Source organism: Equus asinus, chromosome 28, assembly GCF_041296235.1.
Source record: "Equus asinus isolate D_3611 breed Donkey chromosome 28, EquAss-T2T_v2, whole genome shotgun sequence".
NCBI classification, from domain to species: Eukaryota; Metazoa; Chordata; class Mammalia; order Perissodactyla; family Equidae; genus Equus; species Equus asinus.
Genome location: NC_091817.1, coordinates 43,708,505 through 43,735,644, shown reverse-complemented (window position 1 = coordinate 43,735,644; position 27,140 = coordinate 43,708,505). Strand labels below are relative to the sequence as shown.

The following is a 27,140-nucleotide window of genomic DNA, read 5'->3' as shown; positions in this document are numbered from 1 at the left end:
TGTCTGTGCAAGGTCACACAGCAAGGAAATGCAGAGCCTAGAATTTGAACTCTGCACTCCTAACCTCCACTCTAGACTGTCTGATGCATTCAACAAACCCACGTTAAGCTCTTCTTTGTGCCACACTCATGTTGCCACACCAAATATATGACAAAAACCCCACCCTCTCTAGAGACCCTCTTTCATAGAAATGTCTCGGTATCAACTGAGTTCTTTGAGTTCAGAAATTATCAAAAGTACTTTTGTTTTTATTTAAGCTGATTGTAAGCCTTATGCGGAACAGTTATTTTAAAAACTTAAAGATGTTTTAGCTCTTGAAGGGGTTTGCAGGAGACAATCTAGGGGCCAAATCCAGCCTGTCACCTGTTTTCATAAATCCAGCTTTACTGGAACACCCCCTCACTCACTCGTTCCTTTCTGGATTGTCTACGGCTGCTTTGCTGCTAACACTGCAGAGCTGAGTCATTGGCACGGAAACTGTCTGGCCCTCAAAGCCTCAAATGCATCCCATCCAGCCCTTTACAGAAGAACTTTGTCTTGATTCTCGCTCAGAGAACAAAGCCCGGGTTCTGGGAAGGAACAATGGGGAGTCTTAGGTCATACGTGGCTGAGATCATTGTCAGCCAGTGTGATTTTTGAACTGTCGCTGTCCCCACGCTAGCCATGCTTTATGATTCCTCACAGTGATCTAAAACCCATTTGATTCTTGACATCCACACAGACAGGTTTCTTGCTTCGATGGGTTATAAAACAATTATACAGCAAGAAGAGTTCTTTTTTTTTTTTTTTTTTAAATATTGGCTTTGAGCTAACATCTGTTACCAATTTTCTTTTCTGTTTTTTTTTTTCTTTTTCTCCCCAAAGCCCCCCAGTACATAGTTGTAGATTCTAGTTGCAGGTCCTTCTGGTTGTGCTCTGTGGGACGCCGCCTCAGCATGGCCTGATGAGAGGTGCCATGTCCGAACTGGTGAAACCCTGGGCCACCAAAGCAGAGCGCTCGAACTTAACCACTAGGCCACTGGGCCAGGCCCGAGAGTTCTCTTTTTACACTGAGTGTCAGAAAACAAAACAAAAAAATCTGCCACTTCGGATAGAAACCTGAGTATAGTTAAGTTTGGTGTTATGCGAGATCCTCATTTGAATTTGATTAACCAATTGACCAAAGTTTTGTGTTTATTTCAGGAACTTGTAAATTTTGTTTTCTTGTTGGAATACACAAGCCATTTTATAGCCAGATCTTGAATTTTAAAAGTACTTTTTAAGACCAAATGATTTGCTTCATAGTCTCCCTTTAATCCAGTGGTTCTCAGGCCTGGCCCCTCAGCAGAGTCACCCCGGGAGATGACCCAACCGTGATGCCCAGGCCATACCCCAGACCCACGAACAGGATGTCTGGGGATGGGGCCCTGGCACCAGTAGTTTTACTGTTCCCCTGGTTATTACAACATGTAGCCGGGGTTGAGAACCATGCTTTAATTAGAGCTAACTGCCATCATGAAGGAGGGCTTATGTGGTTATTATTTCCACATACATGAGCAATTAAAGGGCTTGAGAGAGGCTTGGTATTTTAAAAGAGGCAGGAAAAAGGTGCTGCAGGAGCTGCAGGAGGAAGCAACCATCCATACCAGCAGCCCCAGTCTGCTCAAAGGGGAGGAAGATTCTGGAAGGCAGGAGATTAGGTAGAAGGATGGCTTTCACTTGGCATTATACATGTATATTAAAAGCTTTTACAAACTTGAGATTATATCATTTGGTTCTATAATCTGTTCTCCTTCCACATCAATAGATACAGGTCTATGTTATTTTTAATGACAGGCCAACATTAAGACTGAATTTAAATGCAAAGGCAGGAAAGGCGAATGAAAGGCAAGTGGGATGTCGGAGAGAACCTGGACTTTAGAATCAGACACACCTGGATTCCAACTCTCATTCTTCCACCACTAGTTACGTCATTACCTATGTCACTAGCCATGTGACCTTGTGCCAACTCTCTGTCCTTTTCTGTAAAACGGAGGTAGCAATACTTACCTCATCCAGTGGTCTTAAGGTCAAAGGAGGCAACGCAACTAAGGTCTATCATAACCATCATCCTCACCATCACCGTCATCATCACTGTCATCTCCATCACCATCATCATCACTATCATAACCATCATCCTCACCATCACCGTCATCATCACTGTCATCTCCATCACCATCATCATCACTATCATAACCATCATCCTCACCATCACTGTCATCATCACTCTCATAACCATCATCCTCACCATCACCGTCATCATCACTGTCATCTCCATCACCATCATCATCACTATCATAACCATCATCCTCACCATCACCGTCATCATCACTATCATAACCATCATCCTCACCATCACCGTCATCATCGCTGTCATCTCCATCACCATCATCATCACTATCATAACCATCATCCTCACCATCACCATCATCATCACTATCATAACCATCATCCTCACCATCACCGTCATCATCACTGTCATCTCCATCACCATCATCATCACTATCATAACCATCATCCTCACCATCACCATCATCATCACTGTCACCTCCAGCACCATGATTACCATCTCATTATCACTTAGCTGGGGGAATTCAGACAGCTTTGTCTCCCAGACCTGTTGCAGGAAGCCATGGCCTCTGAGATTGTGATAAGTCTAATCTTGCATCCTGAGCTGAACCGAGCCCAGATGAGCTCTAGCTGAGCTGCTCACAGTCTCTGAGATTCAGGCTCCCCTTTTGGTCCCACAGGGGCATCAGTTTCAGCGAGACAGCAGCGGCTGACGCTGCCCTTGGCTACATCATTGCCTTCCTGGTACTCCTGTCCACCGTGAAGCTTTGGCATCTGCTCAGGTTGAACCCCAAAATGAACATGATCACGTCAGCCCTGCGCCGTGCCTGGGGGGACATTTCAGGCTTTATCATCGTCATCTTTATCATGCTCCTGGCTTACTCCATCACGGTGAGTGGCTCCTTGGGCAAAAGCTTCAGGGCTGGTCTCCTTGGAAGCAAAGGCTTCTCAGTGGTCGGGGGTCGGGAGTTAGGGTTAGGAAGACCCTGGGAACCTTAGGGAGATGGTGGATCTCCTGAGTCCAGGGCCTTTTAGGTGGGGGCTCATGAACCAGTCACCCCAAATGGCAAAGGCTGGAGACTCACTTGGGTAAGAGTGAGGAGATATACTCTCTAAGGCTGAAAGGGCAACTACCGCCAACAAAGGATTCCTTTCTGCATCCAGCGTCTGCCTGGATGTGCCAGTTCTCCAGACATCCCAAAGGCTCAGATCCACACAGAGCACTCCCTCTGTGTCAGGGGATGCGGAGAAGAACTGGGCAGTTCCCGTCTTTGAGCTGGGGCAGAGATGGGGAAGTGAGGATAGACACGTCTGCAGGCCATGTCAGTGCTAGATGCCCTACACGAGGCATGAACTCAGTAGGACCAAAACCATTTCATTCAGCCCTTTAACAGTGAGAGCCATTTGACAATCACACCTCTTTTGTGACTAAAAAGAAATTTGAGCTATCAACTCTTCTTTATTTTCAAGTAACGTGAGAAACAAAGACCCTCTGCCACATCCTAAATATGTTGCCCTCTTCTCCAAGTGCATGATTCCCATCATAACCCTGGCTTCCATTCCTCTGTGACCTTTCTCCCCATCCTGACCCACTCCTGGCTCCATCCCCTTTCCCAGTCCTCCTCCTGGCCCCATCCGGTCTCTCACCTTCCACCATCCCCATGATCTCCATACCGTCCGTCCGGTAGCTCGTCTCGGCCTAGTGCCACTCCAACTCCAACCCTCTCCCCATTCCTGATCCATTCTCTCTCCCTGACTAGCACCTCAATCCTGACCCCTAACCCGAACCCGGAGCCCACTGCATCTTCCTCTCTCACCCTCAGAAATGGGCTCAGGAGCACTGATGGAGTGATGGAGGGTATACACTGAAAGGTTGGAGTCTGGCTTTGTCGCAAGTACCCCATCCGACCTCTTAATTCATGTGGATTTATTCAGTCCTCTGTCTATAGTGCATGGACAGCAGGGACATTGCAGTGTCCTCTGGGACCAGAAGTCCCCAAGTCAGAGCCAATGGAGTCCTGGGCTTCTCTCTGACACAACAGCCCTGGGGAAATCTTGGTGGGAGGGAAATACAGTGGGGGGAGGCCCTGCTCAGGGAGAAGAACTCTGTTGTCTGTCCAACCCACCTCCCCCAGAGCAAAGAGGCTGGGGCCCCAGAGAGCCCAGTTGCATTACTGAGTCTTGGAGCAGCCATCTGGGTGAACGCAGCAGTCTCCCAGCGGGTGGTGCCTGAGCCCCGGAAGTGCACACGCATCACGTACAGAACTGGGTGTGTACACGCACCCACCTGTGGGACCCTGTAGGTACAGACAGCTTTGCCAGGCCGTGATGTGGCTGACCCCGATCACCAACTCTGCTCTCAAACACCAGGCTCTGGGGGGTTGCACAGCTTCTTTCCCTGTTCATGAGGACTCTTTCCGTAACAGTCAAACTTAATATTCGGTTGGAAACTCCGTTCCTACAAAACCCTCTTTGATGCGGCAGAAACGATGATCAGCCTTCAGCTAGGAATCTTCAACTATGAGGAGGTAATGGGGTGGGGCGGGAGGACGTGAACACGGCCATCTACATCAAGCCTTATGAAAATTAGAAAGAGTGCCCCTCCTTGGGGCTTGCCTCGTGGCGCAGTGGTTAAGTGTGCATGTTCCACTTTGGCGGCCTGGGGTTCACTGGTTCGGATCCTGGGTGCGGACATGGCACTGCTTGGCAAGCCATGCTGTGGCAGGTGTCCCACGTATAGAGGAAGATGGGCACGGATGTTAACTCAGGGCCAGTCTTCCTCAGCAAAAAGAGGAGGATTGGTGGCAGATGTTAGCTCAGCGCTAATCTTCCTCAAAAAAAAAAAAAGTACCCCCCTCAAATGCCTCCCCAGTGCATGTCACCCCTTGGGTCCATGGCCTGGCAAGAGTGGGGCAACTTTGGACAAATAAAAAGGTCCCCCTTTCTCCAGGCAGACAGCCCCGCACTACTGCCCACAGCTCACCCTGGGGACCCCTGCTTACAGAAGAGCATCAGGCACTGGCTGTCCAGGGGAGGGCTGCACTTGGGGGTCTCCAGAAGGGAATGCGCCTGGCCCTAGCCAGAAATGGTGCCCATATTTGGAGATGGCAGCTCTGGGGGCCCTTTCCCTTTCCTGGCTGCTCTGGAGAACAGGCTCATACTCGCAGCCCCCAGGCAGAAGGGGACCTTCCTGGTTCCAGGCTCTGCCTAGCTTTCAGGACCAGTTGCCCTCTGATGGTGCCTAGTAGGGGAGGTGGCCACTAGGACACGGGACCCCAGGGGACAACTCTGGCTTTCTTCCTGACAGATCCTGGACTACAGCCCAGTGCTCGGCTCCTTCCTGATTGGGTCCTGCATCGTTTTCATGACATTTGTGGTGCTGAATCTCTTTATCTCTGTCATCTTGGTGGCCTTCAATGAGGAGCAAGAATGCTATCAAGTGAGTCCCTTTGGCCTGGTCTTCAACAGTCATTGAGCTTGAACTAGGAAGAGGCTGGCTGAGCAGCTTCATACGTTAGGAAGATTTCAGAGACCACTGTAGATCAAGCCCTCATTTCACAGGAGGGGAAACTGAGGCCCAGAAGGAGGAAATTACTTCCCCAAGATCACAGGCAAATGAAGGACAGACTAGAATCGGGTCACCTGATCCCCAGCATGGGGCTGTGTTCATTCCACCAGTGACTCTCAGCCCTGACTGTGCACTAGGATCACCTGGGGCTTTTGGGAACCACTGTTGCTGCAGCTGAGACCAATAAAAACAGAATCCCTGGGTCAATGATCCAAGCATTGGAATTTTTGAAATCTCCCTGTGAGATTTTTTTTTTTGGGGAGGAAGATTCGCCCTGAGCTAACATCTGTGCCAATCTTCCTCTATTTTTTGTATGTGGGTTGCCTCCACAGCACAGCTGATGAGTGGAATAGTCCACGTCTGGGATCCAAACCCATGAACCCAGCCCACCAAAGCAGAGCTTGTGGAACTTTAACCACTCAGTCACGGTGCTGGCCCCTCCCCAAGAGATTTTTTTTTTTTGAGGAGGATTAGCCCTGAGCTAACTGCTGGCAATCCTCCTCTTTTTGCTGAGGAAGACTGGCCCTGAGCTAACATCCATGCCCATCTTCCTCTACTTTATACGTGGGATGCCTACCACAGCATGGATTGCCAAGTGGTGCCATGTCCACACCTGGGATCTGAACCAGCGAACCCGGGCCACCAAGGTGGAACGTGTGCACTTAACTGCTGCGCCACTGGGGCGGCCCTCCCCAAGAGATTTTAATATACAGCCAAGGTTGAGAACGTGTTAAAAAAAAAAAGTAATTAAATGGGGCCAGCCTGGTGGCACAGTGGTTAAGTTCGGCGTGCTCCGCTTTGGCGGCCTGGGGTTTGCAGGTTCGGATCCTGGGTGTGGACTTATACCGCTCATCAGGCCGTGCCATGGCGGCATCCCACATACAAAAAAAAAACATTGAGGAAGATGGGCACAGATGTTGGCTCAGGGCCACTCTTCCTCAAGCAAAAAGAGGAAGATTAGCAACAGGTGTTAGCTCAGGGTCAATCTTCCTCACCAAAAAAAAAGACCCCCAAAACAAAAAAGTGATTAAAGAAGACAATTTAGGTGATTCAAATAAGCTTTTGCACTTCATAAAGTAGACAGTCTCCATTCAGAAAACTGCAAAATGGGGTGGAAGGCAGGAAACTTTTATAATAGGATAAAGAACAAGGAAGAGAAAAATAGAAAATATCTGATTGGCTGCGGCCACACAGTCACCTTTGGTGTGAGAAGGAAACAGAGATAAGAATAGAGCGCAGAGTCAGCTTGGTGTTTGCGGACTGGCTGATAGGATATACTGCATTTCTAGTAAAGGGGAGCATTTACCAGGGACACAAGTTACCTAAGTTTCAGTTTGCTGACATGGCACCCGGATAGGAGTGGCTCCATCTTGGGCCTAGAAATTTATTTCAACCAGTCATATGGTAATTTTGCTTTAAATTTTGAGGAACCATCCAACTGTTTTCCAAAGCAGCCACACCATTTCACGTGCCCAGTAGCAATGCATGAGGGTCTTTGTACATAAATTCCTAACAGCCTCTGTTGGGGGCGGTGGAGGGCATTCGGGCATTCTCATCAGAGGGGAAGAATGAAGCCCCTGTGGGTTAAGGCCGCAGCACACACCCTTGGGATTCTCAGAAGAAGGTGAATCCCAACACAAAAGCAACTCTAAACAATGAAGTGCCTGTGGCAGGACCAAATTGGACAATAAAACCAGGGTTTCCCCTTAGAAAGAAAAGCCCCCAAGAGGATGGTATGTAACGTATGTAACATCACATGGGTCTTTCTCCCTCTGCAGCTGACGGAGGAAGGAGAGATCGCCGATTTACTGCTGATGAAAATACTCAGTTTCCTGGGCATTAAATGTAGAAGACAGGAGCCTGGATGCAGCAGTGAGCAGCCCAAGGTGCCGTCAGAGGCCCGGCGCCCTCCACCTGCACCAGCTGCACCCCAGGTTTAAGCTGCTCCTCTCCACACGGCCATCCGTAGAGGGGGAGGGCCAGGACCTCCGCCTACACTTACCAGTGATGCTATAATCTCTCCAGGTCAATGTTTTTCTGTGTCCATAGAAGATCCCCACGCCTGGCAAGTAAAAAAAAAAAATAAGAAAAACATATACATGCATACATACACACAATTGCCACTCCTGTCATGGACTGTTTGTTCAAATGTATTTCCTCCTAGAAATAAAACAAATCCTCCTTGGAGTTCAGGGGGAAAAAACTCTCCTTTACAGACTATTTCATCTCCTTGGTCGGTGAGGGGTTGCCTTTGAATGATTCTAGTTCAGGGTTTCTCAAACTGTGTCCAAGAGATGCTAAGGGGCGTTGTAGGGGAGGAAGGCTTTTCCTCAATCTAATGTGGGTTCATCTGGCCAGAGAACGAATTAAATTCACATGAGACAGAATAGCAAGAGAAAATTAAACAAAGCTTTATGAGGAACCATGGCCCGGGGTCTCTCTTCCTGAAGGAAGAAAGGGCACCGGAGAAGTGGGGTGCACAGAGTGGTTATATACCCCCAAACAGGGTGTTTCACATATGATTGAAATGTCCCTCCCACAATAGTCATAAGATTGCCCTGTCAGCACAGCGCTTGATGGACACAGCAGATAGTGGGTCTGCTATCTCAGAGGGCGAAGCAGGAGGCAAGCCTATTGTCTCGAGCTGGGTGGTCACAGGTGAGCGCAGCAATCAGTTCCTAGCCTAAGGAAAGATGCTTAATCCTTAAGGAAATGCCAATGTTGGGAGGGGGAGGGAAGTCAGTCATGGGAGGTTACCAGACAAGCACAATAAACAAATGCAGATTTAAGTCCTTGCCTTTGGCATTGATTAAGAATTTCTGGAGGGAAGGTCATCTCCCCTTCTTCCTAGTACAGAGAGGGGGATATCTTCACAGATGGAGAGTTCCTTTACAATGTAAATGTCTCCTAAATGTAAATGTTCCACTCCTCAGAGCATCCTTCCCTGTCCCAGTTTCTCAAAAGCAATCAGCCTCAAATAATCCTCATGCCAAAGAGACATATCTTGGGGTGGCCAATTCCAGTCCCCCACAGCGTCATATTAATTTGCTGGGGCTGCCGGAACAAAGCACCACAAACTGAGTGGCTTAAGACAACAGAAATTTATTGTCTCACAGTTCCGGGGGACTGAAGTCTGAAATCAAGGTGTCAAAGGGGCCCTGCTCCTTCGGAAGGCTTGCCAGAGGAATCCTCTCTTCTAGTTTCCAGCGTTTGCTGGCAATCCTTAGCCTTCCTTGCCTCACAGACGATGCATCACTCTAATCTCTGCCTCTGTTGTCACACGGCCTTCTCCCCAGTATGGTTGTCTCTGTCCCTTTTCCTCTTCCTATAAGGACACTAGTCATTGGATTAAGGGCCCGCCCTACTCTGTGATGACCTCATCTTAATCAATTACATCTGCAACAGCCCTGTTTCCAAACTCGGTCACATTCTGAGGTACTGGGGGTCGAGACTTCAATGTTTATCTCTTTAGGGGACACAATTCAACCCATAACAGGTCTCCCCAAAACGTTTCTGGATCAAATAAATGGAGGAAACATTGGATTATAAAAGGTTACACAAGGTCTTCAGCATGGGAATCGGGAGGGCTTTTAATATGCTAACTGTGCCCTGTGAGTCTCCTGAGATGAGAGGAGATGAGCATGAGAGAGAAAATGTGTAAGGAACCCTCAACCTCTTTGACCACGGCGTCCAGTATGGCAGCACCTCGGTCAGGGCTAGAGTTCCTTAGATGAGAGTCTGAGAATTCTGGATCTACACCAGTGGTTCTCAATCTTGGCTGCATGCTAGAATCGCCAGACTTCATCCCAAGACATCAGAATCTCTAGGCTGGGAGCCAGGTGCCAGTATTTTTTGAGCTTCCCAGATGATTCCAATGTGCAGACTTGATAACCATGCTCTAAATTCTGAGAATTTAGACAGATCTAGACACTAAGAAGCTCCCAGGTGTCTGTGTGGGTAAGTGCACACTTCCCATGCCCCATGCAGGGCAAGCACCTCACATATCCCGTCCAGGTCACCCTGTCTTGTCCCTCCTCACACTGCCTCATGCACCTACTGTAACAGATATTCTGGGTGCCTGCCCCAACTCCACTGCATGCTCTCCCCCTGCTATCAGAGTCCCCTCCCCGACCGGGCTCATGGGAGGGTGACCCTGTAGCCACCTCAAGGTAAATCCTGATTTGCCTTCATAATGGTAATCCATTTCCCTTGACAGGGAGCAATTTAGGGGGGCTACATGACCCAGTCTGGCCAAGAAAAAATGAGGAGAATTCTCCAGGACACTTCCGGGAAAGGTTGGCTTGCTAATAAAAACAGACACATAAAGGGCCCCCCCCCCCCCCCCGGTGGCATAGTGGTTAAGTTCGTGTGCTGGGCTTTGGCAGCCTGGGGTTTGCGGGTTTGGATCCTGGGTGTGGACCTATGCACCACTCATCAAGCCATGCTGTCTTCCTCACCAAAAAAAAAAAAAAAAAAAAAGAGAGAGAGAGAGACATAGAGATGGGATCTTATGCTGTGTGACACTATCTGGTCCTGGAATCTGGGCAGCTACCTTGAGACCATGGGGAACAATCTGAACATGGCAGAGTAGAAAGACAAGAGTAGCATGTGTGCTTGATATGGTCATTAAACAGCTGACTTAATCAACCCGGGAGCTGAACTACTGCCAGCCATTCATCCGAATAAGACCTGAATTTTTTTTCATCATGGTTTAATCAGGATCCTACCCCACTACCCTGAGAATCAAAACCCAGGATCCCTTATAAACAGAAAGCCACAAAACATGAAATATACATAGAACCTTGGGGATTTCATCATCTCCTATCCACCCAAAAGCCCATCATTCAATTTTTATCGTGTCAGGCGTGAACATGAGCTGGATATGCAGAGATGCTCATCAAACAGCCCATAGGAAGGTGTGCACATCTCCTGATCGACTGGTACAGAAACCTAACCAGACACATACAGGCTGTTTGTTTTAAGTAGGAAAAGTTCTAAGATCTGGAGAAGTTGTAAGTTCTTCATTTCTCTTTCTCATCTTTCCCATCTACTCTCCACTTCTCTATTGACTGTAAATATCAAACTGGCAACTACTTCAAAGTATTGTTATGAGAGAAAAAAATATATATCCGCTCAAAGAGATAGGAGGGCCCCTCTTGAGACACTTGAAAGAAATGACCACTTGCAATTTTCAGGTGTCTGTACCAAGTGTACAAGGAGCTCACCTTTCAAATCTCAAGCCATGGAGGTTACAAAGATTGAAAAAAACAATTTTGTTATCCTCAATGTTTGCTGGACAAAAAAAAAAAAAATGACACACTTCCTATTATTTTGGTAGAAGGGGCTATAATGTAGCCTACACACTGATATGTTATCTTGTTCTTCCCACCCAGTTAGTGGAGCTGGGAATAAATACTTCAGGGCACGGCTTGTAACAAAACAATAAAAACAGAATACTTCCAGTCCCTTGCAGGAGGCCATGTGATGAAATGAAAAGAGGCTAGGCTTTGGTGTCTGGGCTGGTTCTGAAATATGACTCTATGACTTATTATCTTGGTGACTTTGGGCACATTTATACTTCATCTCTATAAAATATTGCCAGTTATTTCATCTATAAAATATCCTAACAGCTACTTTAAAATATTGCTGCAATAATTGGAAACAATGCTTGTAAATGACCTAGAATATATAAGATATTTAAATGGTAGCTACTATAACCAAACAGTAGCTTCATGACACTACTGATATGAGGCACCGTTAAACTTTTATTTAGATTTGTTTCCTGTAAAGAATCTAACCTGGCCCAAAGAAGTCTGGAGAATGTCCTGCCTAATAAAAGTGTCTTTATTTACATGGGGGCTTCAGGCCACGCAGATAGTCTAATAATGTGATTTAGAGTGGGGGCGTTAGGTCACACAGTATTAGCTCTGCCTCCTGAGGAGCTGGAGACTGAGGTCAGCCATGTGGACAGCCAACTGGGTCTATGTGATCAATAAAACCTCTGGACACCAAGGCGCAGGTGAGCTTCCCTGGTTGGCAATACTCCATGTGTGTTGTCACACATTGTTGCCAGGAAAGTTAATGCTATCCAAGACTCCAGGAGAAGGCAACTGGAAGCTCCATCTTTTCAATTTTCTAGGATTCTGTTCCATCTATCAATTCCCCTGGCTGATTTTAGTTTGTATCCTTTTGCTGTAATAAACCGTAGCTGAGTGTATAACAGAAAAAGAAAAACAACCCCAGAATACTGACATTATAGAAACTAGCCAAGATCTAGAGTTTAGAGTAGACCACTGTGAGCCAGTCAGCATCTCAAACCGAGGAAAGTAGGACAGCGCTTAAGAGGAGTTGACTGCGACTCAGATTGGAGGTCAAGTCCTGCTACTGCCACCTAGCAGCTGCTTAAGCTATAAAATGCCTTTCCAGCTCTGCTCCCGGGCAAGTTAGTAACCTTTCTGAGCCTCCAGCTCCTCATCTATGAAATGAGTGTGATACCTACCAGAAAAGGGTTTGGAGAGGATTAAAAGGATCCTGTTTGCACAGTCCCAGGCACAAAGCAAGGGCTCAATAAATGACCATTATTTACTTACAGGAAAATGGAGTGTGACAGCTCTTGCAAGCCACTGCACAGATGTGCCAACAATCCCAATTTTGTAAGTGAGGCAGAAGCTCAGTGCAACAACATATGGGCCTCCCAAACACACACACACACACAAACACACACACTCTTCTACGTGCCCACCCTGTAATACTGAAGGCGTGGAGCTTGAGGTGTTTTTCACTCCAGTATTTCTTTGCTGATTCATGCTCACTCCACAAAATCTGTGAAAGTGAGGTCCTTCCAGGAACTTAATTAATTTTTGTCTCCTGGGACAGGGCCCATCCTCCGCATTTCTCAGAAGGCCTTGATCACACAGGGCTGGCTGCTAAAGCAAGGACTGCCCATGCTGGGGGTCAACTCCCTGCCTTTTGATTGCTCCCGCATTAGCTGGCCGGCTCTGGTCCAGTCTCCACCAAGAAGCCACTCCTGACCCTTGCACAGGTCCTTGCCCCTCTATGAGCTTCATGATTCTGTCTGATCCCTGTTTGAGGACCCTAGGTCTTTTGGGATCCGTAAAGAAGTAAAGTGGGTTCCTAGATTGTTTTCAGTATTTCAAAAAGTCAAAGAGAAACTGCATTTGTGTCAGCGCACCTTTGGCCAATGCCCAACAACCGTCCTCGGCTGGAATGATTGATTGGACCCGGCTATGAATGCCGCTCTGGGTGACCTTAATCCTCTGCAGAAGGGCGAGGCCACATCCCTTTACAGGACTGGGAGCACCTTGCGTTCCCGCGGAGCCCAGGGCCACATGGCACCGGAAGGCGCTAGCCCGACAGAGCCAACCGTGCCTGGAGCACTGCTCGCCCCCGAACACGCCAGCCGCGCACTCCCCAGGCCGGTCGCAGAGCCGTCACCTACCGACCCACGGCTTTCACTCGCCCGGAAACGACGCCGGAGACGCAGTTCCGCCCCTCCCGGGGAGTCCCCGCCCCTCGTCTACCGCCCCTCGTCTACCGCCCCTCGCCCGCCGCCCTCTCCGGGCCTCGAGCCCTTCCGAGTGTCCCCGCCCCCTGCGCACCGCCCTATCAGAGGCCGCGCAAGGCCTGGAGTCTCCGCCCCTCGCGCTGCCCGACCAGGCCCCGCCCCCCGGGGCCCCGCCCCCGCGGCCCGGACCAGCCGGCTCGCTCCGGCTCGCTCCGGTCCGGGGCCACTCCCGCCCCGCCCCCGCCGGCCGCGGTGCCTGCGGCGCTGCCCGGCGACCCCCGCACCTCTGCGAACATGGCGCTGCGAGCGGCGTGGAGGGCACGGGCCGCGGCCTGCAGCCTGCGCGCCGCCTGGGCCCCCGCCGCGCCCTGCCCGCCGCTGCCCTTGGGGCTGAGGGCGGGCGCCGCCCGGACGCTGCGCACGGGCCCCGCTCTGCTCTCGGGTAAGCGCGGGCGGGCACGTGGGGCGGGCCGGGCCGTTCGGGGGAGGGGGTGGGCGCCCGCTGCCACCTGGCTCCCTGCCGCGAGACCCGCTGCTCGCCGCCCCGGTCAGGCGAGGCGAACCCCGCGCACGCGTCTTCTTGCTGCGGCTCCCCTCCCGCGGGGGCGCGGGCGGCCCCGCAGCCTTTGTCCTGCGGGCTGGAGCCGGGCGGGGGCGGGGAGAGGCCTGCGGCGCCGGGCCTCTTGGTCACCGTGGCTTACCTCGCGCTTGTGAGCATCGTGGATGGACCCTAAAAGTGGAGACGGATAATAGGCTTCGGTTTGCTGCGTGGACCATCGCTGAGAACTGAAGCAAGAGCGGTTCCTGAAAGGAGAGCGCTCGATCTAGTGTTTTACTAGCTAGAGCGAGCACACCTTGGGAGACTCGGCTCTTCCCTAAAAGCGGGGGTATGAAACAGAGTATTCTCTGGACTCTGCACAGAGACCTTCTGCTGGAGTCGAGATGGAGTCCTGGATGTGTGCTGGGGCTGAACTGAGGCCTCACTTAAGGGACTTGAGTAGCTGGGAGACCTGCCCGTAAATGTCTTGGCCACCTGTGCTGCTTTAGCACGGTCATCGCAGCGGGAAAACGGCTTTCTTAGTGCGCAAATACTCGAGACGCTGACTGCGCTTCCAGAAACTCAGGCTTCTTCCTTAGGGAGCGTAGGTCTCTCGTGGCTGTCGTCTCATGCAGTTCGTTATTTTAGAAACCTGTTTGGGACTGGAAGAGTTGATAAGTTTATTCATTCCAAAGTCTGGAACCTCAAGATGCTTATCCTCCCCCTGGGTAATATGATCTCAGGTCCGTTGGTGCCACTTATCAATACGTTACCAATTTGAATGTAAGGGAAAGAAGCATGTCTCAGATGAAAATTGAATTTCAAGTCTATGTGTTTTTGTTATTCAGTGTTACACTATCGCTAGTTTTTTGTGTTTTCCAAGGTTCCTAGTTAAATATTATCCAAAATAGCAATACCCATGATTTGATTGAACACCTAGGGTTTTAGTAAGAGGCCTGAGTTCCAGTTTTTGGTCCCACATGTTATGAGCTGTCTGATCTCGGGCAGAGTCGCTTAAGTTCTCTGGAGTCTGTTTCCCTCGTCAGAAAAATGGAAATGAGAATCCTCACCTCACAGTTGTTGGGAGGATGAAATGAAATAATGTAACTCCTGTACATAGAGCCTGACACATAGTAAGTGCTTGATTAATGTTACTTGTTGTTAAATGTTAGTGTATTGACTCAAATAGCCAAAAAAGGACCAATATTAATATATTTTATCTGATCACTTTGAAAGGAGGAAAATGCAAATTTTCATGAATTACTCGAAATGCCTAATTTTCTGAGGCCAAAAACCATGTTTTTCAAGGCTCAGTAAGAGAGTAATTATTTACCTAATCTGTCCACTTTTTTCCTTTCGGGCCAAGGGTTAAAGGAGAATTGTACTAATTGTCTTTAGCCTAAATAGCATGGTCTAGTAAAAAGACTTAACGGACTTTGAAGTCAAATGGACCTAGGAGCATTGAGCTTAGTGATGTTGCTGCCTTTTCCTCTAACCCTGTGATTGCTTAGTTGCTAAACTGCACATGAGAGCCGTCTTACTCGTAAGATTCTCTTAACAATTAGGCAGGACGGCAAGGCCAGAATCAGGACAGTAGTCTCAGAGAAGTCATGTATTTACGGTTGTCCAGCGCTTACTTAAAGGGCTTATGAAACTGCCAGTTCTAGAGCTGTAAGAGAATGATAGGGAGAATTGAATGTTGTAGCCAAATAACTATATGTATTATTTAGCTCAGAATCCCCTTACACTTTGAAAAATTACACTGCAGCTTTTGAGTGGTTACTATATGCCAAGCACTGTGTTCAGAACTGGGAATACCAATGAGAGAAAGCCCGCCCTTGCTTGCTTTGTTCTTACCGTGTGCTTCCTGGGGGAACTGAGAAACGGGCTGGATCTGTAGCACGTTGAGTGCTGTGAGTGTGTTGGGGGTCAGGGTGGGAGGGCAGTGGTGCAGAGTGCTGTGGGAGTATGGTGGATGGCCCAGGAGCCCAGGCTTGGAGGGCTCGCAAAGGCTTCGGCAGGAAAGAGCTTCTGAGTTGAGATCTGAAATTATCTAGAAAAAGCAGTGAGGAGAAGTGTTGCAGTCAGAACAGCGAGTACAAACCTTAAACCTTTCTTACGCAAAGATCAGATTGACCTGAAGCAGTCAGTTATTTAAAGTGGAATGAGGCAAAGCAAGTTCCTTTGTGACAGATTTTGCAACTTCTTCCCCTGAAGAGTATAAAACTAAGTTTTTTAATGATTAGGTGGAAAAAAGTGTTGTCATGCTCTTTATTTACATTCTGCTGTGTTTCCGTGCTGTGCAAAGCAGTTCGATGCTCTTTTAAATACAGCTATCTTTTGGCTAACGGGTAAGAGTGAACTAGCAAGGCTTACTTTAAAATAGTATTGGAATTAATGAAGCATTTTCCTGTTAACTTCTGATTCATTATTTTTGGAAAAATAATTTGCTTCAGAATGTGATATATATTTAAGATGACATAAAAAAATTATTTACTCTTGAAAGCAAGTACTTTTAACATTAAATCCTAAATAATTTTTTTCACATCTCTTGAACTTTGGTCAGTCTTTCTTCCAGGAATCCTTGAAAGGTTTGGCCATGTCTTTGAAGATGAGAAGCTCATAAAGCCAAGGCCTAACCTACCTGGCCAATGAATGTTGAGCAGAGCTTGACTTTCCACCAGTTAGTGGCTTAGCTATGAGGTGACTGTTGAGATCTGATCGTATAGTTTGCTTCTTTAGATGATGGTAGCCACTTGCTTCAAGGGTAGGCTTGAGTTAGATTAAAGTAGAATTTTAAGAACTTAATCAAGTTATAATTGTTCCAGGTCAGTTTCATTCCTGTAAGATTCCACTTTATAATCAAGTTGCAGTTAAGCCCTGTTAGGCGAACTCTACCTAAAGAGGCACATTATTGATTTATTTTTTAGGTTAAATAACTCATGAGCAGTCTTCATGCTTTTCCCAAAATCTCATCCCTCAAAGTCTTTCTTCAGAAGGACAGACTTCTTTCTACAAGACACACCAGTAATAGATAAGTTTACATTTGAAATGTTCTCCAAAAGTTGTTTTTTTTGTAATTTAGACTAAGTGTTAGAGTAAATAATCAGATCTCCAAAAGATGTACCAGGTGTTCACATCAAGCCTTCTTTGCCTAAATGAGAGCACTGTTGAGAAGATGTCCCATCTGCACGTGGTTGGCTTTTTCCTGGGCAGTGTACTGTTGAAAGGCCATGTCAGTAAGTCAGACACACATGCTGGGAAGGTTGTGCCTTTTGACAGCATTGATATGAAAAGTGCTTTTTAAGAAGTGATGCCGCTGCTTTTCTGAACTATTGGTCTTCTGTTTTTAGTGCGTAAATTCACAGACAAACATGAATGGATAACAACAGAAAATGGTATTGGAACAGTGGGAATCAGCAATTTTGCACAGGTATTGGATTATCTTGAAATATTTACAACAGTCTGCTCTTGCCTAAATTGGATTGTCTCTACCTTTTAAAAATTGTTTATCTTGCCCCTTAGTATTTTGGGCCCTTTTTAAAGGCCTTTAGAACATCATCAGTCATAGGTAAAACAAGTAAAACAATTTAGTTAGAGCCGTAAATAGTGTTTTAAGAGATACTGAAAGGTTAACACTTAAAAGCAGAAAACATACCTTATTTAAGAAAGAAATATGTTTGTTTCATATTGAGGCAGTTAAGGAAAAGCAGAAAAAGAACAAGCAAAGAGGCTGGAGTGTTGACAGTGTTTTGTGGATACAGTGATATACACATGACCAGCGGAACATGAAGAAGAGGGTAGACCTGGATTGGCACACATTATGCAAAGGGAAACCTTTTATTTAGCCTATCTCTTTCTCCATTAATTCCCCTATTCCCACTGATCTCATATTGAGATGTTGTGTAAAAGAAATTGAGAAGCCGAATAGCAGCATGGGTCAGTGATTTTCAGCTGGATCTGTGGGGAGGGTGGGGCAGGAGGGAGAAAGGATGTTAACTGGCGGGAGTATATACTGTTGTTCAGAAATGTTGGAGTCTCAGATATTGAGAATCACTGACAACTGTATCTTCACTGGCATATCTGTGTACCTACTGAGGCCCAGTACAGGGTGCTTTGTGAAATACTGTGTAAGTGTTGTCCTCTCCTCCTGGAGTTTTATTTATGAGGGGAATTACCTACATGGAAGACAACATACAACAGGTTATATGATGGATGACCTGAATGGTACATGTGGTTGTAACCCACTCTTCTGATACAGTGATGACTTTTTTTTGTTTTTTTTTGAGGAAGACTAGCCCTGAGCTAACATCTGCCAATCCTCCTCTTTTTGCTGAGGAAAACTGGCCCTGAGCTAACATCTGTGTCCATCTTCCTCTACTTTATATGTGGGACGCCTACCACAGCATGGCTTGCCAAGCAGTGCCATGTCCTCACCCGGGATCCAAACCACTGAACCCCGGGCCGCTCAGGTGGAACGTGCACACTTAACCACTGCGTCCCCGGGCCGGCCCCCAGTGATCACTTCTTATTGGAGTTAAGGTTTTCAGGGAGTACAAGGCATGAGGACTGATTTGCTGAGTCAGTGGGTGGGATTTCAGCAAATGCAGTAGGGGAAACGGCCTAGGTAAAACTGTAGAGATGGAAAGGCACAAAGTGTGTTTGTTCTCAGAGGAACTAGTGATCTTTTTTGAGGCATGTGGTTTGTGATGGGTCACTACTGCCTGTGGGAAATCCAGCTGGTGGCCTGTTTTCTTGCAGGTCCTGAGCCAAGAATAGTTTTGTGTTTTTAAAGGTTTGTGAGAAACACCAAAGAATGTGGCCCCTCAAGTGTAAAATATGTACTATGTGAATAATAGGGAATTCAGTGTTTGTGGCTTGTTCCTATTTACTAGGAGATTTAACTTGATTTCTTAGAGGTTGGTTGGTTTGTTTTTTAGGAAGCTTTGGGAGATGTTGTTTACTGTAGTCTGCCTGAAGTTGGGACAAAATTGAACAAACAAGGTGAGTATTTTTCTCATCTTGCTGTGTCATGATTCATGCCATGAATTTTCTTTACCTGATCTTTACCTTGAATAATAACTTGTTTGGACGCAGGATCAGTTAGAGAGCTTTTTAGTCAAGGAACGGAAAACTCCAGTGAAAGGAGATTAAACAGTAGAGGTTTCTCATATCTCATACAGGCAGTCTGCAGATAGGTGGATGCCACATTGGCTCGGTGGCTCAGTGAAGGTCATCAAGGACATGACTTCTTTTGTACTTTTTCTGCCTCAGTGTGTCAGAGGTTGCAAAATCCTCAGGCATCACATTCTCAAATGACAATATCCAAAAGTAGGAAGAGAAGAACAGGCTCTCTTCTTTGTCTCTTTATCAGGAAAGAACATCTCAGCCAGAAATCTCTCAACACACAGTTTTCTTGTATCTCGTTAGCCTGGTCTGGGTTGTACTGCCACCCCCAGCTGTAAGGGATGACAGAAAGGAGAATAACGGGCATTTTCAGACTATAATGGAAGGTGAGACACAGTAGAGGGGCATGGCTCTCAGCACCCTCCCCACCTCCACACACACACATTGATGCAGTGTAATGTAGCTGGTCTGTTAACTTTAAAAAGAACACTCTGCTTTTCTCTGGAGGCAGTAAAGAATGTCAGGAAAGAACATGGACTCCAGAGTCAGAACCTGGTTTTAAATCCTGGCCCCACAATCTATCAGTTGTGTGATTCGGGGGAAATTACTTAATTTAGGTTTCATCTATAAGTTAGGATAATAATAATACCTACCTCAGAGAGTTGCTAAAAGGATTAAATGAAATTAGCATAATGTCTGCATAAGATAACTAGATAAATGTTAGCTAGTAGTACCACATACATTATTCATGAGTTCCTTGACATGTATAAGACAGCCCTACAGAATTTAAGTGTCTGTGTTCTAAATATCCTTGACAGTATTGGCTATGACTTTTTCTGTTTAAAGTTTCCCTATCATTTATCTTGTTTGAACTTTTTCCACTTTCTGGCTCTCAACATCCTGGTTGGCCATTAGATAATATAGGTCATCATATTCCTCTTTTGAAGGTCTTCCTAGAAACCTTTTCTGATGTCATAGTAAGACCACTGTTGGGATTGATAATCTCTGTCTGTTTTTCTTTTTTCTGTACACCAGAGCACAGTTCTTGTTCTCTTTTCTCATGTTGTTTTATTTACCGTGTACCCACTCTGCAGGCCAGCCCTCGTGGTCTCCTGGTTAAGATTTGCTGGCCCAGGTTCATTTCCTGGACAGGGAAACACACCACCCATCTGTCATACTGTAGCAGCTGTGTGTTGCTGTCATGCTGAAAGCTATGCCACCAGTATTTCAAATACCAGCAGGGTCACCCATGGTGGACAGATTTCAGTGGAGCTTCCAGATTACTCGGACTAGGAAGAAATACCTGGCCACCTGCTTCTTAAAAAATTGTCCATGAAAACCCTATGAATAGCAGCAGAGCGTTGTCTGATACAGTGCCGGAAGATGAGAGGATGGGGCAAAAAAGACCAGGCACGGTTCCGCTCTGCTGCACACAGGGTCAGAATTGACTTGACAGTACTAACACCAAATTTTGTGAATGTTTTGTCATGATTTGTGGTTTTGCCTTTTCATTTTTTTAACAGCTTTTTGCTGAGAAACACTTAATTGTTAACAAGTCTAAGTTTTTTTTTCTTTTTTTTTAATGTATAGAACATTGTATATTCTCTAAGAAATCTTTCTCTGTCTCCATGGTTCCCAAACTGTATAATCCAGTGCCATGGCATGCTCTGAGAGATTTTAAATTTTCAATATCTGTTGGATACTGCACAAACTAATAGCTCAATGGAGTTAACAGTTTCAGTATTAGATTTCTGTATATTACTTTGGGAAATATATCTATGAAGCAAGTGCTGCACAAAAATCAGTGTGGAACATCAAATAGGGCAGTGGATGCTGTTCAGTCTGATTCTCTCATGAAGAATTTGTACAGTACACAACAGACACACACATATCAGTAAATAGCTATAGTTAAGAATGAAAATTTTTTTCAATGTATGTGTATTAATTTTTCAAACAGCTACTCAGTTGTTAGGATGTAAACACTTACTAAGTAGTTTGGACCTCACCTCTTAATAAATTGAACTGTTAGGTATTTGTTTTGGTCTAGAGATCCCCATAAAAAGTTACTGAGACACTAAGGGCACCGGGAACCAAGAAAGTTTGAGCAACACTGGCCCATACCAAGTTCCCAAAGATATTCTCCATGTTTCTTGAAACTTCATATAGTTTCAGCTTTCATGTTGAGGCCTTATTAAATTCACTGATTCTAATAGTTTTGTAGATTCCTTTGGATCTTCTATGTAAACAATAATGTAGCCTATAAAGAGGTTTATTTCTTCCTTTCAGTCTTTATACATTTTCTTTCTTTTCCTTGCCTTATTGCACTGGCTGGCCAAGGCCCTCAGTATAATGTTGAATAGAAGTGGTGAGAGTAGACATCATTGCCTTGTTCCCGATCTTGGAGATCATCTAGGCATGACATTCAGCTGTGGAGTTTTTCATAGATGCCCGTTATCAGACAAAGAGGTTTCTTTCTATATCTGGTTTGTTGAGAGTCATCATTCATGCATGTAGAATTTTGTCAAATTTATTTTCTCCGTCGATTGACATGATCATAGGAGTTTTCTCCTTTATTCTGTCAACGTGATGGGTAAGATTGATTTATTTTTGAATGTATAACCAACTTTGCATTCCTGGTAGTCATGATGCAAAAATTATCTTTTTAAAAATACATTGCGGGGCTGGTCTGGTGGTGCAGCAGTTAAGTTCGCACGTTCCGCTTCGGCAGCCCAGAGTTCAACGGTTTGGGTCCCGGGTGCTGACATGGCACTGCTTGGCAAGCCATGCTGTCGTAGGTGTCCCACATATAAACGAAGATGGGTACGGATGTTAGCTCAGGGCCCGTCTTCCTCAGCAAAAAGAGGAGGATTGGTGGCGGATGTTAGCTGAGGGCTAATCTTCCTCAAAAAAAAAAAAAAAAATACATTGCTTGGGGGCCGGCCCGGAGGCACAGCGGTTAAGCGGGCGCATTCCACTTAGGCGGCCCAGGATTCGCTGGTTTGGATCCCAGGTGCGGACGTGGTACCACTTGGTGAGCCATGCTGTGGTAGGTGTCCCACGTATAAGGTAGAGGAAGATGGACACGGATGTTAGCTCAGGGCCAGTCTTCCTCAGCAAAAAGAGGAAGATTGGCAGCAGATGTTAGCTCAGGGCTAATCTTCCTCAAAAAAAAAAGATACATTGCTTGATTTGGTTTGATAATGATTTTTTGCATTGTGTTCATGAGAGATACTGTTTTTTTCTTATAATGGCTTTGTCATATTTTGAAATCAGTTATTTTGGCCTCAGAATAAGTTTTGAAATGTTCCCACCTCCTCTCTCTGAAAGAATGTGCAGAATTGTTATTTCTTCCTCAAATGTTTGATAGAATTAACCAGTGAAGTCTGGGCCAGGAGATTCTTTGTGTGAAGGTTTCTGATACAAACTTAGTTTCTTTAGTAGATATGAGGCTATTCAGATTTTCTGTGTTATCTTGGTTTTGTTAATTATGTGTTTTGAGGAATTTTTCCATTTCATGCTGTCAAATTCAGCATGAAGATGCCCATATTTTTTCATTTATCTTTTTATATCCATAGGATCTTCATATTTATGGTAATTTGTTTTCCCTTTTTTTCTTGATCAGTCTTCCTAGCTATTTATCAATTTTATTAATCTTTTCAAAGAACCAAATTTTCAGTGTGTTAATTTCTCTATTTTGTTTCATTAGTACTGCTCATATCTTTTCTTCCTTCAACTTATTTAGATTTAATTTGCTCTTCTTTTTCTAGCTTCTTAAGGTGGAAACTTGAGGTTTTATTTAGTAAGCACTTTTTTACTTGACTTTAAATTCATACTATAAAACGCTGTCTGCTTTGTGGTGGGTGGCAGCCGTAATCTTAGTTTAATTCTTTTAGCCTTAGCTGGGACACTTCAAGTCTGCCCTGTGCATGCGTGCTTCAGAGACCTGGGCAGAGTTTATGCACAGAATTTGGGACTTTCCCTGTTAGTCTCTCTCCTCCTTGGGATTTCCCACCTCACTTTCCAGTAGTTTTGGTGGCCCCAAACTCTTGGCTTCTGGTCCTTTAAGCCAGTAAGGCTGAGATTTTCTTTCAGAATTTTGGCTGCCCTGCATGGCACAGATTGGTGTCTTCACAGGCTGAAAGCCATTAAAAGAAAACAATCACCAGTATCATCCCTTTTTTCAAGTGTTACCTCCTCTATATAAACTGACTGCTTTTGTGCCTAGTGTGGTGTCTTTAAAACCCAAGTCATTGATTGTAAGATTTTTTTTTTTTGAGGACGATTGTCACTGAGCTAACATCTGTGGCAGTCTTCCTCTATTTTGTATATGGGATGCTGCCACAGCGTGGCTTGATGATTGGTGTGTAGGTCTGCACCCAGGATCTGAACCTGCGAACCCTGGGCTGCTGAAGCGGACATGTGAACTTAACCACTACGCCACTGGGATGGCCCCAAGGTGTTCTTTTTAAATAAAAGCTAAAGATATTAATTTTCTTCTAAGCAATATTTAGCTTTCTCCCGCAAATTTTGGTATGTTGTATTCTCATTACCATTCAGTTCCGATCACTTGATATTATCCTATATGTAACTAAGGCTCTGTTAATTTTTCAGTCTTGTTATTTTAACTCTGTTCTTTAGGTTGGTTAAGTTCACGTTCTTTCTTCTGCTGCATCCAGTCTGTTGTTAATGCCATCCAGTGAATTTTTTATTTTAGATACTATATTTCCAGTTCTAAAATGTCCCTTTTTAAAATTTCCATTTCTCTGCAAGTATTCCCCCATACATTCACACATTATGATGATCTTTTTTTTAAGTCTTTGAACATATTTATAATAGCTGCTTTAAGGTTCTCTGCTCATTCTAACATGTGGGTCTGTGGGTCATATTGGGATCTTTCTGTTGACTATGTTTTCTCTTCACCACGGCTCCCTTCTTTCTAGCATTTGACCCCTCAATTTCCAGCCCCCTTGGCAGCCACACACTCCATCCTGACCCCTGAAGCCAACAAACTGGTTTTCTACTTGTGTTGTAGTTACAGTGTGCTCTTTGGATGGGTCAGTGTGGTAGGGTACAAATTGTATAAATGAAGATCTCACCCAGTTTGGGTCCCTTCTTTCAAGGATTCGCTCCCTTTTTGGTCACTCTACGGAACCTTCATATAATTGTCTTTTATGTTTTGTTCAGAGTTTATAATTGTTATCTGCAGGAAGCTTGGTCTGTTAGGAGGTACTTTACCAAGACTGGAATCTCCTAAAATTTTCATTTTGTTTTTTCGGAGCCATAGTAAACTGAAAGAGTTTTACTGAACTGAAGCACAGCTGGTATTCAGATACGTCACCATTATGTCACTTCTGTCCAGAACAGACAGGTCCACTTCATCAAGGTTATTTACTGGCCTTCTCATAGGCGATAGCATGACAAAATCTATGGTTTTATTTTTAAAGATATTTAGAATTTTTTATCATGACTGTATTAGAGGTGACCACTTCATATTTTGTATTTTCAGATCACTAACTTTGACATTTAATAATTTTCTTTAATTTTCTTAATTTAGATGAGTTTGGTGCTTTGGAAAGTGTAAAAGCCGCTAGTGAACTCTATTCTCCTCTATCAGGAGAAGTAACTGAAATTAATGAAGCTCTTGCAGAAAATCCAGGACTTGTCAACAAATCTTGTTACGAAGACGGTAAGTTGTTGCTAGAAATTTTCAAAGGATTATTGCTGCAGTTAACGTTTAATGTCGAATTTAAAGCAAGCTTTAGCTGATTGTGACTTCATCCTTTTGCACTTCTTGGTACTAAATAGAGATGTTCTGCTTTGAAAAAGGAAAACATAGAGTAGCTGAATAATCTTATGTTTAAGATCTCTGTTGATGAAAGCACTGCTTTATATTACAGAGTTCTTAGTATCATAGTTGTGGACTCATCGTAAACAGTTGCAAATATTTACCTCTTCAGACATAAAGCACCCAATCATATTGTGTAATGAAGGTGGTAATAGAATAACACTTATTGTATTAATTTTCAGTTTTCTCACATTTTCATCTTCATAATAACCCAGTGAGGTAAGGAACCAGCAATTCTCTCCATTTTGTAGATAAATTTAGGCTCCAAAGGATTTATCTGTTAAGGTCAGACAGCCAATAAATGGCAAAATGAGGATTGGGTTGTAGTTTTCTGTTGTCTGTCACCTAGCCCTTCTGACTCTCTACTCCTACTCCCTTAACTTCAGTCGCCACAAAGTGGTGCTCCTTTTGTTAAAGAAAGATACGCTGCGTCTTGTATATTTGGGTCCCTGTGTAAAGTCTTCAGTGTCAGTTCTCGATGCTTATTACAGCCTAAGAGTTCTTAATCCATTACTGTAGGATCTGTTTATTCTAAGTTTTTCACTTGTGATATGCAAAGATACTAATTTAATTCTTAAGGCTAAAATTTAAAGCTCCTTGAACAAATAATGAGTGATTTATGTGAAGAATACTAGATTAATTTTGAGGCACTCGAAAATTTATTTTATATTTTCAATGAATTTGACTTTTTCCTCTTTAAAAGGTAATTAGAATATAAAATACTTTTTTTTTTCCTTGTTACAGGTTGGCTGATCAAGATGACGCTGAGTAACCCTTCAGAACTAGATGAACTAATGAGTGAAGAGGCATATGAGAAATACATAAAATCTATTGAGGAGTGAAAATGGAACCCCTAAATAAACTAGTATGAAACAACTTAATCTAGCATAGTTGTCTTAAATTAGTGGTGGATAGATTTAAAATAGCAACTTTTAGCAATATCAATGGAAAAAGAAACTTCTTACAACCATGCTACTGGAAGAAAATACCCCTTAACTTTTTAATGATTGCAGATAAACACAATATGCATCTTTTTTCACAATACCTTATGATTTTTAGGCTAGGCTCCAGTTATAATATTCCAAATTTCTGAAATTACCTGTGGTAAAAAGTAGTTATAAAAATCATGTAATTCAAGGATAATATTGTTATCTTAAGCCTTATATAATATTGTAACTTGCTTACATCCCTCTCTGGATTTGGGTCAAAATACTTAATGATCTTTCCTTTGGGAATAACTGGGAATGGAGAAGAGTTTTTGTTAGTTGTACAGTGTCAGATGAAGAACAGTACTATCTTAATTTTGCCATATACTGTGTTTGCTGGTGCTATTTTTATACAGTGAAGCAACAGCCTTGCAGGAAAATAAGAAACAGTTTAATAATAAAACATTCAACTTCATTAATCATGGTTTTGTTTTGCTGTAAATATTTCATTTAGTGACTCTGCTAGTATTTGTGAAGATGCTAATTTTGTTTGTTTGTTTTTTTAAGGAAGATCGGCCTTGAGTTAACATCTGTTGCCAATGTCCCTTTTTTTTTTTTATCTCCCCAAAGCCCCAGTACCTGGTTGTATATCCTAATTGTAAGTCATTCTAGTTCTTCTCTGTGGGATGCCACCACAGCATGGCTTGATGAGCCATGTGTAAGTCCACACCCAGGATCCAAACTGGTGAACCCTGGGCCGCCAAAGCGGAGCGCGTAAACTTAACCACTCAGCCATGGGGCTGGCCCAGCTAATTTTAACTTATAGAAAGTTATTATTGTTGTTCTCTTTTTGCTAAGGAAGATTCACGCTGAGCCAAACATCTGTGCCATTCTTCCTCTGTTTTGTATGTGGGTTGCCACCATAGCATGGCTGCTGACGAGTAGTGTAGGTCTGTGCAGGAACTGAACCTGGGCTGCTGAAGTGGAGCACCCCAAACTTAACCAGTAGGCCATGGGGCTGGCCCTGGAAGTTATCTTTTAAAAGGAAATTTAAGCCATAACAATGAAAGGTTCCAAGAAAATGTTTCCTTGTGTCACACATCTGGTTTTTCTTAAGATCTAATTGCCTGATAGCATAAAGCACTGTCGTCTTTAATACAATATAAAACAAATAACTGACTTGCTTTTTTATCACACTAAGTTAGAGAGAAGGAAGAACAAGGAAAGGTGAAAGTTTGATCAGCATATAGCACATGCATCCTTAAGAAAGTTGAAACACATTCAGACTTCCACTTGAGTAATGGGAATAGAAGTGAACACAGTGAAACTTTATGAGCTCAGACACTGACTTAGTGAATATTCTTTGAAGCTTAAGCATATTTAGAGTGCCAAATGGTATTTTTAAGTGGCCAATATAGCATACTCTCTAATTAAGCCAAATGTAGTATGCTGATATTTTGAGAGGTGATATTATATATACATATATAAATAAGTATAAATATATATACACAGCAAAACCAGAC

General features: G+C 44.6%; 2 protein-coding genes and 1 long non-coding RNA gene across 3 annotated transcripts in view; 2 read left to right on the top strand and 1 right to left on the bottom strand.

Moving 5' to 3' along the window:
• The window catches only part of LOC106833201 (polycystin-1-like protein 2), a 97,663-nt gene extending 90,012 nt beyond the window's left edge, over positions 1-7,651 (top strand). Inside the window, exons 40-43 of the mRNA XM_070500573.1 lie at positions 2,769-2,979; positions 4,515-4,616; positions 5,396-5,527; positions 7,435-7,651. Coding sequence (XP_070356674.1) covers positions 2,769-2,979; positions 4,515-4,616; positions 5,396-5,527; positions 7,435-7,596 — 607 coding nt within the window. The 3' untranslated portion in view covers positions 7,597-7,651. The remainder of the gene's footprint in view (positions 1-2,768; positions 2,980-4,514; positions 4,617-5,395; positions 5,528-7,434) is intronic.
• The window catches only part of LOC106833273 (uncharacterized), a 35,349-nt gene extending 22,169 nt beyond the window's left edge, over positions 1-13,180 (bottom strand). The window contains exons 1-2 of the long non-coding RNA XR_011499025.1: positions 12,849-13,180; positions 7,659-7,718 (exon numbers count right to left, since the gene is read on the bottom strand). This is a non-coding gene — a long non-coding RNA (uncharacterized lncRNA). The remainder of the gene's footprint in view (positions 1-7,658; positions 7,719-12,848) is intronic.
• Positions 13,181-13,341: 161 nt separating this feature from the next.
• Positions 13,342-26,092, top strand: GCSH (glycine cleavage system protein H). Its single transcript, XM_044760994.2, has 5 exons — positions 13,342-13,623; positions 17,073-17,152; positions 18,660-18,723; positions 24,401-24,532; positions 25,436-26,092. Exons 1-5 carry the CDS (start codon positions 13,476-13,478, stop codon positions 25,531-25,533), a joined length of 522 nt encoding a protein of 173 aa, XP_044616929.1. The 5' UTR covers positions 13,342-13,475; the 3' UTR covers positions 25,534-26,092.
• The last annotated feature ends 1,048 nt before the right edge of the window (positions 26,093-27,140 follow it).

Coding starts and splice junctions, on each gene's coding strand:
- GCSH (XM_044760994.2), top strand. CDS start 13,476: ATGGCGCTGCGAGCGGCGTGGAGGGCACGGGCCGCGGCCTGCAGCCTG. Junction 18,724..24,400: donor GACAAAATTGAACAAACAAG/GTGAGTATTTTT, acceptor TTCTTAATTTAG/ATGAGTTTGGTGCTTTGGAA. Junction 24,533..25,435: donor CAAATCTTGTTACGAAGACG/GTAAGTTGTTGC, acceptor TCCTTGTTACAG/GTTGGCTGATCAAGATGACG.